The sequence below is a fragment of the Pleuronectes platessa genome, chromosome 13 (genome assembly GCF_947347685.1).
Source record: "Pleuronectes platessa chromosome 13, fPlePla1.1, whole genome shotgun sequence".
NCBI classification, from domain to species: domain Eukaryota; kingdom Metazoa; phylum Chordata; class Actinopteri; order Pleuronectiformes; family Pleuronectidae; genus Pleuronectes; species Pleuronectes platessa.
In genome coordinates this window covers 17960051-17975600 of record NC_070638.1, presented here as the reverse complement: position 1 = coordinate 17975600, position 15550 = coordinate 17960051, and the positions used below count along the sequence as shown (strand labels likewise).

Genomic DNA, 15550 nt, shown 5'->3' with positions numbered 1-15550 from the left:
AGTTTTCACACAAATGACATTGTGCGACAGTTATATCACATAAACACTGACCTCATTAGGTCAATAAATCATCAGCAAAATAAAAGTCATTGCTGCTTTGTTTCTTTCACAGTCAGAACTGAGCCCAAGTTCAATTTGAAATCCTTACTGAGTTACATAAAAACTGAAACATTTGACCATTAGGGTTTTATCTAAAACTTGAATGGACTGATATTATCTTAAAACATATCTTTGTTTCAAATCACTTATCATTACATACATAAAAGAGGAATTCCAAGCTTGAACATGACTATTGGTGGTTTATAAATGTGTGCTATCTGTGGGTTAAAACTTGACTTGCACTGGGTGGGTTGTTTACATTGAGACAGAAACTCAGTAGGAACTTCAAATTAAATCTGACTCTGATCTGATCTATGACATCCCTACCCCCCCCCCCCCCCCCCCCCCCACACAGTAATACTGCTTCTAAACTACACGTCAAGTCTACGCATCAACAAAAGAAAAAGTGCCATCCCAAACTTCTGTGTAAGTGTTGGTGTGCACCAGGGAACATCCCTGTATCTATGGTGCGCTGTCATCGGGCCTCTTGAGCACTGCGCTGTATTTCATCGGAGCGCTGTCGTCTTGTAGCTGCACCTCCACCAGAGTGAAAAGTGAAATGATCTGTAAAGGAAACAACAAATGATGAACATCTGACAGTCTAAGGAGTTATGTTTTTTTTGTTAGTTATGCTGATTCTGCAGATGACAATGAAACTTGGTGGAAGGGTGGGATATGGGCCAGGAACGAACGCAGTACATTTTTAGGAGGATCCCAGATCAGGGGGCAGATCTAGGATTTTTCACCCCCCATTTTCTTTAACATCGGATATAAGGCTTTCTCAATAATGAATGACTCTTGATAAAAGATCCAAATAAACATCTGGATCTTTTGAGTTCAATTGGTTTCATAAGGGGAATGTTGGGCCTTAGGGTCCGTGCTCTACTGAGTTTTCTCCTGTCACTTTTATAGATTATCAAACCATGCTCAGGTATGATTGTAGAAAGAGCACCGTCATCATTCATTCAAGACGTACATGATAGATATGAAACCTTCAATCTCTTTCTCCATTTTTATGTGCATTAAGTAACTTCATCTAAGCACAGGTCAGACTGTAACAAAATCCTTTCAGTGGCTGTGGTTCTCACCTGCTCCACTGGAGCTTTCTCTAAGTCTTCTGGTGTCCAGATCAGGGTCAGCTCAGATTTCTTTCCCACCCTACGATGGTGAAATGAGGCAAGGCCCGCAACAGACTGAAAGTGAAAACAAATGGTTTCAAACAGGTCAAGATGAAATTGTCACAGGACACTCAGACTTTCGCTCTCTGGACCACCTCATTTCTTTCCTTTTTTTAGTAAGTAAAAGTGAGCGTCCATCTACACAGTTACATGATTAAGAACATATGCACTAATGTGATTATGAAGCAAAAAACTATAAAAGTTTTCCTTAAATTGAGTGCATCTGAAAAACTAAAAGTACTAGTATGCACAAATTTACTGAATATATTTAAAAGCTGTTTCCTGTTATTGGAGAGAATTGCAGCTGACCTTGCAGTAGATGCGTTTCTGTACTCCGTAGCGGAGAACCAGCACATCAAACGACTGATCCAGCACCCCCATCACCATGGCCTCAGAGTCCAGGGGGCCACACTCCTGTGGAGAACAAACAGAACTTGGAATAAACTAAATCACGTTTAAATCATGCAGCTGAATTGCTCAAAACATTTCTATATTTAAGGAGGATACATTATAACCCACAACTCTATGATCACAGCCCAGGGTAGAAGCCACAGGAAATACTACTCTCAAAATATAATAATATAATATCTGTGGTGAAGAATAAATGTCCCATTAAAAAAAATACTAAATGTTTCCTCAGACAACGACGCGTGTTGTTATTTTGTTACCCACCTTTACATAAACTCCAAAGAAGAGCTCCGAGCTGAGCTCCTGGACTCGCTTTGACAACGTCTTCTTGTCATTACAGTGCGATGCCTGTTTTCCCACTTCCTCTGTTGACAACCTTAAGTGAGGCCCACACTCTGTATGAGAAAGTGGAGAGGACAGACATGAACAAAATAAGAATGAGCCAGACAAAATAAATAATTCATACATACATGCAGACAGGTAGGAAGTGCGTAAACAACGACAAAGGCAACAAGAAAAACATTACATCAAGTCAGAATCAGGACTGAGGCTGCTTTGTTCTTTTCTACCTTAACAACCAGAAATTTCCTAACCCTCACACAATGAAGCATTGTCCTTGACAAACAAGGCATTCTGTTATCTGCTGAAGTGTGTGTGTCTTAGAGAGGCTGTTTCGTAATGAAGGTACACACTCAGGGAAGAAGCCAGCAGCCGGTGCACAATGATGTCAGCGTAGCGCCTGATGGGCGATGTGAAGTGTGTGTAGAAAGGAACGTTGAGGGCGTAGTGCTTGAACAGCGGCTCGTCCTTCACTACGCCTGTGGAGAAGTACAGCGCCATCTGGAAAACACCAACAATCTTGATTAAATACATACACAGATCCTACAGATTTACAGTGTGTAATCTGGGAGATAAATAATATTGGATCATTAAATATTACAGACTTATATTCAAGTTGTTTTCACTTCTCAATCCCATAAATACCATTTTATATTTAATAACTGATTTAACAACTATATCAAAAAACGATCTTCAGTTTACATGCAAAAGTCAATCGAACACAAATTGATAATAGAGCTAAATATTTGTCTTTATATCGATTATGAATATGGACAACGCTTTTCTGCAGTAGCTACTGAGCTCCCACCTGCATGGGTCTGGAGCACATGTGGGTGAGGACTTCTTTTCTGTAACTGGAGTACTCATCATCACCAAGAGTAGTATTGAGGCTCCTCTGCATATTGGGGGGGGGGGGGGAAGAACAATAAAAATAATTCAATCATTAATATTTTCAGATTTCCTTTAACATCTTTTTCATTTGGGGATTGAGATGAATGATTGTATTAGGACAAAAAATGGCAAATGTATGTATAAATAAATAAAATGACAAAATGAAGTTTGTGATGGAACAGGCCATTTCTGCTTTTATACATGTAATTATTATTACTTTATGCATTTCTGTGTCCATATGGTTACTGTGTGGGCGGGGTTAACTTAGTCTACAGCCGGATTGGTTACAGAGGTGTGTCATCGGAATCCACTACGAGATTTGCCTATAGCTCAGCCTACAGCCAAGCTAATAAATAACTAAATACTAAATATAAAAACAAATAAATTCAGGAATATATTAATGAATGAATTAATGTCGAAATTAGTTAATAAATGCAGAAATATACAAATAAATAAACAAATGTAGCAATGCAGAAATAGCCTTTTTTTTACGTAATTATTTTACATTTGTATTTAATGATTTTATTCCTTGTGTGAGGATGCAACACAGATGACAAACATCGGGAGAAAAGTGACATATGAACAATTTAACACTTATTCTACCCAATTTTTAACCGAATCAGGTGACATCTGCATTATGAGCACCTACATGCAATGCTCCTGCAGACGACAGGTCAAGGTCGATGCCCAACTGCTCACACAGCTCCTGCAGCTCATCCACCATCTTGGCTTTTGGTGGAGGGTGGCGCCTGAGCAGGGCCAGGTCAGGAAATTTGCGGTAGATATGCTGGGCGGTGGCGATGTTCGCAAGCAGCATGAACTCTTCCACCAACCTAGAGAAAAGAGTTAAAGTGCAACAGAGGAGGAATTTAAGAAATGGGAGGAATTGAGGTTTGATCAAAAGAATGCATTTGAACATAAGTTATAAATCTGCCTTGTCAAATATTTGGGAGAGAAACAGAAGAACACAGACACAGATGCATCTGAGGAGGGTTTGTTACTCACTTGTTGCTGTCTCTGTACTGATAAACATAGCAGCCCTGAGGCATCATGGTCTCTCTATCCAGGGTGAAAGAAAGTTTCATCTAGAATGAAGAACACAATGCAGGTACACAAGATAATGTTATGAAGCTGCCAAACCGGATAATCTGGATGTCAATTTATCTTTGATAATTGTTCTTATTTGGAAATAAAGTAATAAATATCAAAAACATTGGCAGAGTCCTATTTATGAACAATGAAAGAGATTGTAAAGATTCCAAAACATAAGATGAATTACAAAGACAGTATGAAATTCTCTTTAGAAATTCACCAAAAAGTCAAAAAATACCCCAAAATGTTAAAGATGATTGAATTGAATATGCTCCCTGATCTGTTTGAAGCAATGTTCCCCAGTTACCTCAACTGTATTGGATTGGGCTGCAAACCCTTAATCTCCCAAAGTGTATTGTGGACTCAATCACTACCCTCACCCCTTCATCGGCACAGTGGTGCGTAGATTTTTCTTTTTATTTGAACTATCCCTAATGGACCTGTATTGAAACCTCAAATAAGTTGAGTTAGGAAGCATGATGGTATCAATCCAACATTGCTGCCATGGACCAGTGTGTAATACGTATTCTAGAAAAGGCAGCACAGAATAGTCAAATAGCAGCATGTGGGACTGACCTGGTCGAGCCTGAGGGCTCCGCCTGAGAAGCGTTGAGCTCGAAGGTTCTTGGCAATAGAGTGCAGGTTGAGCACAGCCTGGTGGATCTCATCGATGGGGTGCACCGGGTCCACAGGGGGCAGCTCCCCAGCCGCAAACAGTTTCTCAGGGGCCTCGATCATGCTCTGAGCATGGTCATAACTCAATTTCACACAGGAGCGGATCACTGAGCGGCCAAACCACTCACTCAGGATCTGGAGAGTGGGCAAGTAAAGTGGAACCAAAGAGATGAAATAAATCAATCAGCAATCCTACCCTTCACCCCTCTATATCTGTGACAATTATAAACAGCTCAGCCAATTTTGAATTTATCGTACCTTCCCCTCGGGTGTAATTTTCCAAATGACAGAGAAGGTAAGTCTGTCGGTGAGAGGGTTGAGACTGCACAGCTCCTCACAGAGCAACCGAGGTAACATGGGGATCACCTGGATGATGAAAAAACAGGTGAACACACAGAGTATAGAAATTGGCAGTCACATCAGTAATATGTGGATTGCTGAGAAGGTTATGGTCAAATACTTTGATGAAGCAGCTTGTTATCATTTTAAAAAGTGTTGCAGCAGGTGTCCTCACCTTCTGAACCATGTACACACTAGTTGCTCTTTGGCTGGCAATGGCATCCAGAGCATTGCCCTCCTCCACAAAATAGCTCACGTCAGCAATGTGAACTCCCATCTCAAAGTTTCCTGTGTTGAAAAATATCCAGTGTAAAGATAATATAACCAAAACGTCATGGAATAACACAATCCTTCATCATGAGGATCACACATCTTTAATCAGAACACATCATCATCATCATCATAATCATCATCATCATCACAAGAGGCAGACAGCAGTTTACCATCTGGGAGTTGTTTACAGGAAAGAGCATCATCCAAATCTCTGGCAGTGGCAGGGTCGATTGTGAAGATACACTCGTTCCTGTACGTAATGAAAAAACATTGCACTGAGAATCTTGTTGAATGGACACATGGTCTTAATTAAGATCTGATACACTTGCCTGCTCTCATTGGAGGAAAAAGCTTGAAATTATAAGTAGTCCTATTATATTGTGCACTGTAAATAATATATAAGTGGTGTAACGGATCAATCCCAGGATGCATTTAAAGTGCGGATTAACTGCATAGATTACATATTAGTATAAAATGCAGTTTTACTGGTTGCGACTTTTTTAAGTAATGATAGACTGTGAAAGCCATGGGTATGGACGAAAGAGTGAGCATGAGGCAATATGAAATTGCTGTTCTGCAAAATGATCAAATCCTCGACTCAAAACAACCATCTCATCCGAACCATGAGTTTTGGTGATCCAGAGCATCTCCAATTATCCTCAAGTTAAAATCTATATCTATTCAAAAAGATATATATATATATATATATTCCAATTCAAAAAGCATTTTTCATAATAAAGAGAGAGGGAAGAGCACATAGACATGTAGTGATTTCACAGTTGTACCTCAGGTCTCTCCTCTTCTTCAGCTCCTCAGGTGGGATGGCCCAGGGCAGGTTCTTGGGCAGGCAGTCCAACACGCTATCTGAGAACTCAGAACAATCCACATCATACTCCGTCAGGATGCCCTCTGTCTCCGGTTCGATTTCTCCAGCTTGACCCAGAGTCTTAGCCAGTCGTCTGAAGCGGAAACCATTAAGAGACAATCAGAGAGGTTGCAAGGTTAAATCATTTACCGCACCGTGAATCTATACATACCCTTCTGCAAAGTTGCTGTCGGCTGACCAGTTGGTGATGCGACAGATGAACAACGTGTTAATGTAGTCCCCCGGGCGGGAACTAAAGTCGGCAGGGCAGTCAACCAGGGGAACGTTAATGCGAGGCACCCGGTGGTCCACAGGGGCAAACATGGCAAAGGGCTTGTCTGGAAGGAACTTGATGAAGCCTGTCGCTGCTCTGGAGTGTTTCTTCTCAACAATGTAGACCACCTGGTAAACAGAGACAAAAGGGAGAGAGGAGTGCAGTGAGGACTCATTTCCAGAATAGTAGCATCTATGCTGTGGGATATTTTTTAGCAACTTGTTTTTCTTTTCTACATCTGTTGTTTTAACCACTTAAATAAATTTTATGTGCACAAGAATTATGAAGAAAAGGCACTGCTGATGAACAAGAGAAATAACAAGCAGAACCTTTGTAGTATAAGAATGGCATCTGTAAATCCCCAGGTTTTTCAGTAAAAGCATCCCAAATGGGTGAGTTACACTTTGTTTTATTATGAAGTATGAACATTAGACTAAGGATATAACAAATTAGCCAGGCTGGGTACGGATGGAAATCTTTAAAAGACATTCGGTTTGTTAGGTTAGTCGCGTTTGCTTGGCTGATTTTTTACACTGCACGTCAGTAATTAGTGAAAAACTGATCTTGCTCTGCACATTGAAGATAAGTAGAAACTCACTTTAGCTGTCTTTTGGAGTATTTCCCCGTTGGACCGAGGGGTTGACGGATCTTCAAGGAGTTCAGTGAGGAGGAGAAAGATGATACAGATTATGGAACTATTACAATTAAAGATCATCTGTGATTGACACGCTCTTCAGATTAGTGAATAGACATTGAAACAGTGTTTACTGACAGGTACCTAATTGAAACAGAATTATAAGTTTGGGTAAACACACTTCCTGAATAATGATTGGCAATGGCTGCTACATTGACTACTCCTTCACAGTACCTGTGTCAGTGAGGGTGATATTCTGAACCTTGCTTAAGAGTTCATCCTGGTTCCTACAGCGATCGTCCACAGTAGCACCAGGTCTGGGGGTGTGCTCTTTCTTCTTCTGGGGCGTTTTCACCTGATGTTCTCTCTGTGTATCTGACTCACTGGTGCCCTCACAGTCAGTATCTGACCTCACAACCTGGACGGAAACAAAGTTTGAGATACGAAGCTTCACACTATAAGTGCACTGTACCGAAAGAGAGGTAAGTGTACTTTACCTTCCACTGCTCTCGAGGTAGGACTTGTAACACCACCACATCTCCGTTCAGAGCTCTGTTGCGAGCCACAATCCCATCCAGAAATATGTCCCGCAGGTCATCCTGCAAACACAAAAGAGATTTCTAACTTCTCTGAAGACTGATGTTCTGGTAATGGCTAATCAAATGAAACCACATGCAAAGTCACACTTCCTCATTTACAACCGGATAGCAACCAGTCGGTTATACAGAACAAAACCGGCTACGGAGGCTGGAAAAATTATTTACTGAATTCATTCGCGGTGCAAAATACCTGGAAATTAATAAAATAATTTAGCTCTATAAGCTAAATGAAACTTACAGGAGAGGGGATGAAAGCTTCCTGGTACTTCTTAGGGTTGATTCTCAGTTGTCCCTGCAGAGGAAGTAGGCAGAATTTGACAATTAACTTGAAGAAAGTGTCCTTGAGGCTGAATTATCAGAGATGGTAAAACAGTCTGCCACAGGTTCTGGAGGCTCCACGCTTGTTGCATTTCAACTAGACTTTACAAATTTTGTGCCAGAATGTTACATATTCATGGTTTCTTTTTTCCCCTTTTAAAATGATAGTAAGGAAACGGGAGTTAAACGAGACAAAATACAAAATAATCCTAATAATAATTTTCATCAAGTTGTACTCATGAAATTATAATCAAATACATTATTAAATTTAGAGAATTAGCATGTCCACATCATTTTCACCCCCTGTGTAATTTTGTATGTTTAGTATGGTTTAGGAAAAGTTAGAATGTACTTGAATAAGCTCTCCTCTCTTCAGGCCATGGGAAACGTCCTCAGCTGTCATGTAAGATTCAAATACTTGTTTCTTGGATCCTTTTCCTCCTTTGTTTTTGCCTTTGTCTGCTGGAGAATTGGTTGTCGAAGCTAAAAAGAAATGGAAATTTATATAATCCATCACAATACAATGTGTCTGCACCTGCTGAGAATGAATATGTCAACGGCAGTTTACCTCTGATCTGCTGCGTTTTCTTGTCTTTACCATAAGGAGACTTGGGCCTTGACATTTGAGTAATCGCTCCAGGCACTTCTGGGCTCTTCTCTTCTTCTGCATTCTGGGGAAGATTCTTTTTCTTCGGCTTCTTCATCTTTTCTTGTTCCTGTCCACTTGTGCCGGCTTTCTTTGGGGACTGGGGACGTCCATCACAGTTGGGCTCACTAGGGTTAAAGGAGTCCTTATTTTTCTTCTGCTGCTTCTGTTGTTTGTGGGAATCACTAATGGTGACAGAGCTGAACTCCTCTCCAGACTCAATGTCTCCATCTTGGCTGGTGGTGGTGTCCCTCCTCTGTCCCCTTCGCTGCCGGTCAGTGACATCTTGCTTCCTTTCACAGTCCTGCGGCGCAGTGCGCCCGCTCAGCTTCTCCATGTGCAGAGCCAGTGAACTCTCCTCTCCTTTACTTTTCAAAGATGAGGGGGAGAAGTCACTTGAATCAGAGAAATCATTAAGCACTTGGTCCCTTTTGCGCTGGGGTATGTTCAGCCTGTCACTCTGGGTTTTTACCAGCGTGCTTGGCAAATTTCCTTCCCTTTGAAATGACAAGTCCTTTGCATATTGGTCCAGATACGAGTTGAACTTGCTGCTGCGGTGCTGGCTGAGGAGTCTGGCATAAGCATCTTTCTGAGGAGGGGTGCTTGTCTGATCCTGTTTGCGCCTCGGCTCTCGATTCATGTGAGCCTTCTTAGATTGCTGAGGAGAATCCATGTGGCAATCCCTTAAAGATGCTGCCTCTGGAAAAGCACAGAATAAAAACAGATTTAAATGAGAAGGTGGCAAACATCAGGGAGCCCAGACTGGACTGGTTTGCTGAGATCAAGCAAAGCTGCCTCATATTAACTATTTAATTCAGCATTGAAAGATTGGACGATTAATTTGATTAATTTGAAAAATGTATTAAATATACTGTTAATCTAAAGTCATACTGCGGGGAATGAAATATGAGGGTGGTGATAGACATCCCAGTTCTTTTAATGTACTGCTGTTTGTTATTGTCATGTTATGGGAACTATTCCTCTTTGACCTGCGTATTGTGTTAAAATCTGAAAAGCTTCAATACGATATTAAAAAATAATGAGTGTTGCCCCTCGGCATGAGTCAATAAATGCTACTTGCATTCAATTAGCTTTGTTTCAGGATTATTGCTCATCATTCAGGGAACTCGAAACAGAAAGGGGAGATCATTATGTAAACCTCATGTAGGGAATGAAAACAGCTGACATGACGTAGTCCACTGATCTAAACTCACATGGCCATTTCATCAACATGGCTGTCATGCAACATAGTTACTGTTAGCTTAGCACCCACGTACGATAAAGGAGAGAAGAGCTGTCTCATCTCATCATCTTTGGTAGAGCCTTTCTCAGGGTAACCTAGCTAGCAGCTAGCCGCTCGCTAACATTACATGGCAGATGTTAGCAGAGCAGGACTAGCATCGGCTAGCAACTCACAGCGCGGAGGGTTAGTTCAACGCTGAATAACAACGTGTACGTCAGACAACGACAAACGAGTGGAAACCACACAGGTGAACCCACAACATGTCTGACATTACCTGTTCCACTGGTTGTTAAACTGTCAGCTTGCTGTTCCACTGGCTGTTGAACTGTTAGCTTCAGAGCAAAGTGCTAACTGCTACTGTGCCTCCGCTGACATGAGACGTTTCAGCATGCTGCATTTAGGTGCAGTCGGAATTGTCACAATCAGCCGACAGCACAGAAACGTCCCGTCTGGATATATTTTCAAAAACGTACCTATATACTATCAACAACGAATCTCAAAAATAAAATGTAGAGTTATGTACTTTTAAAGAGTCCCAGTGATTAAACTGAAGTTTTCACACGAGTTTTGTGAAGTATTAGTAGAAACAATTAAATGAGTGTGGATGACTGTTTCAGTGGAGGTTCCATTGACATTGCATGGAGATCATGACTGGACCTCAGAGCTCTAACATCTGGTGGACAGATGCTAGAGCAGCTTGTTCATGAATATGGCGTCACATGTTACACTGACACACGTGTGTTGAGGATCATAACAAAGTAAAATAAAGATCTCTCCATACAGTGAGAACTTGAGCCTGTCAGGTAGTGAATGACAGGAACTGGCACTGTCCAGCATTTCTTATCCTGAAGTCAGAAAAAACTGAGATGAGCTTGAAGATAAACTCAGTGAAATCATCATGTTGAGACAAGTGTCTCCACAAAATAACACAAGCTCCAACATGTCCACTTTCTGCAGGACATCATATCTCAGACACTTTCTCCAGCTGTCACTTTTCTCTGCTGTAATTAATCCCAGCATGCTGCGGTTCCCAGAGGCCTTCTAGAGTCTCTCCCACAGGTCTCTCCCTTGTGGTTGTTCTAAGCTGGTGTTCAAGGACATACACACACAGATGTACCTCATTTTGTAAGAAATTATTTTGGCAACAATCCACAAACTGGACAGACGCAGAATCTTCATCTGCGTTTGTATAAAACGTTCATTGGTCAGTTTACTATTAAATATCGTAAAAAATATTTATTAAACTGTTTCTGCTCTGCTCTGTATCAACTCTTATTCATACTGTAAATATGACATTCATTTTTCTTCTGGTTGTTTCCATTATGTCAAATTGTTGATTCTGTTCATTTACATGCACCAAGGAGGTGAGGTTTTCACCTATTTGTTGGTTTGTTAGCAAAATTAAATAAAAAACAAGACTTGTGATCTCCAGTAAAGTTGGTTGAAGGTTCTTCTCGTTACATCAGGTTTGTCACAGAGGAAATTATCCATGTGTTGGACTCATAGACTGTATATAAAGGCTTTGCCTGGGATGTTCTGCTGTTATACTACAGCACCACCTGTGGGTCAAAAAGTGGAAAAGCAACCACTGCTCTGGACCTGATGCAAGTTCAGAGTTTTGATATTTTGTGTCAAAGACAAAACTCTGATTTAAAACTCGGACTCAAAGTCATTTAAATATGTCTAACTTTGTGTTGAACAAAATCAATTTGTGATCTGAATCCAGGAACTTTAAGCACATAAACGAACAGATACACAGAATGTGGTTATACACACAAATGGATATATACTGACACAATCGGTCGCGAGGGGCAAGATATTGGGGCTGCGTGGTGGTTGGCACTGTCCCCATAACAGCAAAAAGGTTCCTGGTTTTAATCCCCGCTCAGAGGGGGTCATTCGTGTGGAGTTTGCATATTTCATCTGCTGAGATGTTTGTGTTAAAAAAATCTGACAGAATAAAAGAGGGGAGGAGGTGGAGGAGCTTGAGAGTGTGATGGAAATTCATCTTGAGATTTTAAATAATGAAATTCTCAGACTGGAGTTGCCATTGAGTCTTTATAATAGTAAGCTCTGCAGAGTTTACAAGCACGGATGCTCAGGATGGAACAACTGGCTGCAAGTTCACAGAAGCCGGAACTTATACAAAGAGGCGTTTCATAAGACATGATATGGAAAAAAAAAGAAAAAATGAAAGACATGAGATAATCCTCTGTCTTATCTGCTGTGTCCTTCCGTCCCCGGTACCAGTTAGAAGAAAAACATCACCAAATAAGGGTTCCATCCTGTCAGGTAGACAGTATCACAGCAGTGAGACACCTAGTAAGGGGATTTCCACTACCTTAGACACTGGTCAGTGATATTTTCCATTACAAGAGTGTCTGCAGACACTGTGTCAAAGGACAGAGCAGCGGCTGAGCAGATGCACTGATGATGCTGTGTCCCATCCACAGGAACACACAGGGAGGATGGTTGACTGGACACTGTATGACAGTGGAGCTGATCTCTGAGCAGCTAACCTCCTCTGATTCCTCTGCAGCTCTGTCTCCACTCTGCCTCCCAGCAACAAGGCCCAGTCAGAGTCCCTCACACACAGGCTCCTGCTGCTTCAGCCTCTGTGAATCATAAGGAAACAGCTCAGCCTCTGTCCACACACACACTGTCCTCTTCACACTCACCTTTACAAAGATGGCGGCTACAATCTGTTGAGTAGAAGAAGACATCAGTGTTTAAAGAGACTCACTTCATCAGCTGTGGGTCAGTGATGCGGCACATCCAGTATAAAGAGCAGCAGGGACTTGAGTCCTGTTCAGAGATGGAGCAGCTTCCTCTCTGCTTCATGTTCACATGTCAGAATGAACACGTTAAGAGCTGCACACACTTTTACCATCAAGTGTTGCAGAGAGATTGAGATGCAGTGGGTGAGTTAGCGGCTGAGATCAACATAACCAACCAGACATTGATTTAAACTTCCCTTATCCTTCCCTTTAAGGAGAGTGTGCACCACATAACAACGTAGTGTCACTTTGGACAGTGGGCGGAGCTTTTATATGGGTTGATCTCCAACTTTACTGCTCTGGTGCAGGTTAGCCGTTCATCATAAGTTACCATGGTGATTTGCCCCGAAATGAAAGTGAACGAGCTTCGTAGGACTGAAAAAAATAAACCTGAAGATAATCTGATAACCACAGATTCTGGAACTTTAGTGTGATCCAGTTCTCTCAGATGAGAGGGGTTGGACCTCAGGACCTCGGTATATTTACATACTTTGTAAATAAACCACAGCTTGGAAGGGGATGCTGGTTGAGGGATGTTCAGCTGCAACATGACACTTCACCACTTGATGTCACTAAATTCTACACACTGCAACTTTAAATCCTTAACAGACTTTTACATGATAAAAATAAAAGTTTACTTATTCAGATTTTATCAGATCATAATCACTTAATTTCTGCACAGACGTCTTCGACTCCTCCACCAGGACAAGCAGCCGAACAACAAACCGTAAATATGCTTCCGAATTTGTGAGTGAAAACTTCTCGACAGACTCAGGTTCCGTTCAGTGCTTCTGATGTAAAGCCCATGCTCCAGTGACCTGTTAGCTCAGGTGAGGCCGAGCAGGCAACAAGCTAACAGCTGGAGTGACGAGCTAACGGGGAGGTCACATGACCATCAAGTGACAGTTATGCATTATTTCAAACCTCTATATTATCTAAACGAGCGAGTTAGAAAAAGATTCACTGCCCATACAGTGATCATGGAGAAGGATCCCATTGATTGAGTCTAAACCCGTTTTTTGAACCAGGCTCTAAACAGGTTTAATTCTAACAGAGCAGAATTAACATGGGAGTCAATGGGAATTGACTCCTTCTTGGAGCAAGCCTCAAGTGGCCACTCAGTGAACTTCAGCTTTTTGCACTTCCGCATAGGCTTGATCGCTCAGCCTGGGATGTTGCTGCTTGATTGAGAGAGATTATTAGAAACCCAGTAACAAACCCAGTAAAAAGACCAGTAACAAACCCAGAAACAAACCCAATAACAACACCAGTGGTCCATTATTCCTGTGTTTACTGTGAATGCAACAAAACCATTGAAATAACCTGGTTATACACGCTAGAGGGCAGCAACCACCAATCATTCTATTTAAATATACATAAATAGGGTGCTTGTGTGTGTTTGTGTGTGTAGGACCTTATGCAACATGAACATTGATTTCACGCGCACCAAAGCCCGCTCACAAGGGGTTGGGTTAAGCTATAGAAGTTGTAAAATAGGTAGAATAAAGTAAAACAATTAAAAAACGTAAACATATCATAAAATAAAATAAATTCACACACACAATGACTGTGTTGTCAAAAAATAAAACAATGAAACACTAAGCCAGGACTGCAATTATTAAATATCAGATTAATAGTGCAAAAGAATATAAATGGACTTAATACCAGAGGCACTGGCAGGGTTTAGTAAAAAAAAGCAGTGCTCTTAATACCTAATGAGCACTCTGAGCAGCAGTGCCCCTCAGAGTGCTCATTAGGAATTTAGTTTGGATGGTTAAGTTTGGGGTAAGAGGCTAGGGAATGTATTGCGTCGATGAGTGTTCGCACTAAGATAGAAGTACAAACATGCGTATGTGTGTGAATCTGAATTTGCATGTGTATGTGTAATTTTATAGACAGACTATAGTTCTTCATTACCCCTTCATTTGCGTGTGGTTCTCTTCTCTCTGCTGACAAGTGGATTTCACATCCGTCTGTTCACGCTTGCTTAGTGGGTATGTGTGTGCGCTCGTGTGTGCAAATACACACGCCCCTCACCATGAATCTCCAGGGTTAGTGTGGGAGTGCTTTTCGGTCAGACAACACTAGCTGTGTGTTTTCGGAATCGTTCAGTTGGAGCTTTCAGACATTTGAGAGTATGATTCACGTGAGGTTGACGTGTCTCACCTTGAGAGAGGCACAGGATTATTCACCTGCATACATTCGCTCTCACAAATATCCACACACACTCACAGGTTGTGATTAAGTTATTTCAGAACTTTGCAATATCAAGGAGAATACATGTCATGTCTGATGGCTGATCTTGTGCCAAAGACGTCATTTGAGTCTGAACAACGGTGATCTGGGGATGGAGCTGTAGTGTCAAGGTCCTGCCGATGCAAGCTGTCCGTCTCAGCTGTCAATCCCCGTTTTTATGACATCAAATAACTAATCAAAATGATCTTCCTGTCAACCAACTCCTAAGATTGAGGAAAACAAGATACCACACTTGTTAATTTGACAATAGATTTTCTTTTCGAAAGTAACATTTGAAAGCATAACAGTAATGTAAACTTTTCTTAGGCAAAACCTTATTTGAGCCCTGGTCCCAGGGCATAAGACCGTCTTTTCCTTCCCCCTGCTTTCTGGGGTAATCTGAAGGAACCTTGGGGAGAACAGAGAGCGTGGGTGAAGGAACGGCTGGTGCAGCAGCCTCGCTCACTGTTGCGGTCGTACAGACCGAAGTTGTAAAGCATGCAGATGAAGCAGCAAATAACTATCAAATATTCATCAGGCCAGGGGAGGCAGTGCAGCTTGTAAAAGAAGATGAAATAGAGGGAGTGTGGGGGGGCAGGAGAAGTTACTTCATACAGTGTGTCTCGTCTCATTTCCATTTATGCTCCCCTTTAACTCTTTTCCTG

General features: G+C 41.5%; 1 protein-coding gene across 1 annotated transcript; it reads right to left on the bottom strand.

Moving 5' to 3' along the window:
* Positions 1 to 434: 434 nt before the first annotated feature.
* Positions 435 to 10287, bottom strand: dis3l2 (DIS3 like 3'-5' exoribonuclease 2). Its single transcript, XM_053438071.1, has 21 exons — positions 10148 to 10287; positions 8553 to 9329; positions 8337 to 8467; positions 7905 to 7958; positions 7565 to 7666; positions 7302 to 7485; positions 7032 to 7081; positions 6332 to 6561; positions 6080 to 6253; positions 5465 to 5544; positions 5197 to 5309; positions 4941 to 5048; positions 4584 to 4817; positions 3921 to 4000; positions 3565 to 3748; positions 2833 to 2919; positions 2378 to 2525; positions 1950 to 2080; positions 1587 to 1691; positions 1188 to 1292; positions 435 to 663 (listed from the first exon to the last, which is right to left on the bottom strand). The coding sequence occupies exons 2-21, from the start codon at positions 9301 to 9303 to the stop codon at positions 562 to 564; spliced, it is 3153 nt and encodes a 1050-aa protein (XP_053294046.1). The 5' UTR covers positions 9304 to 9329; positions 10148 to 10287; the 3' UTR covers positions 435 to 561.
* Positions 10288 to 15550: the final 5263 nt, after the last annotated feature.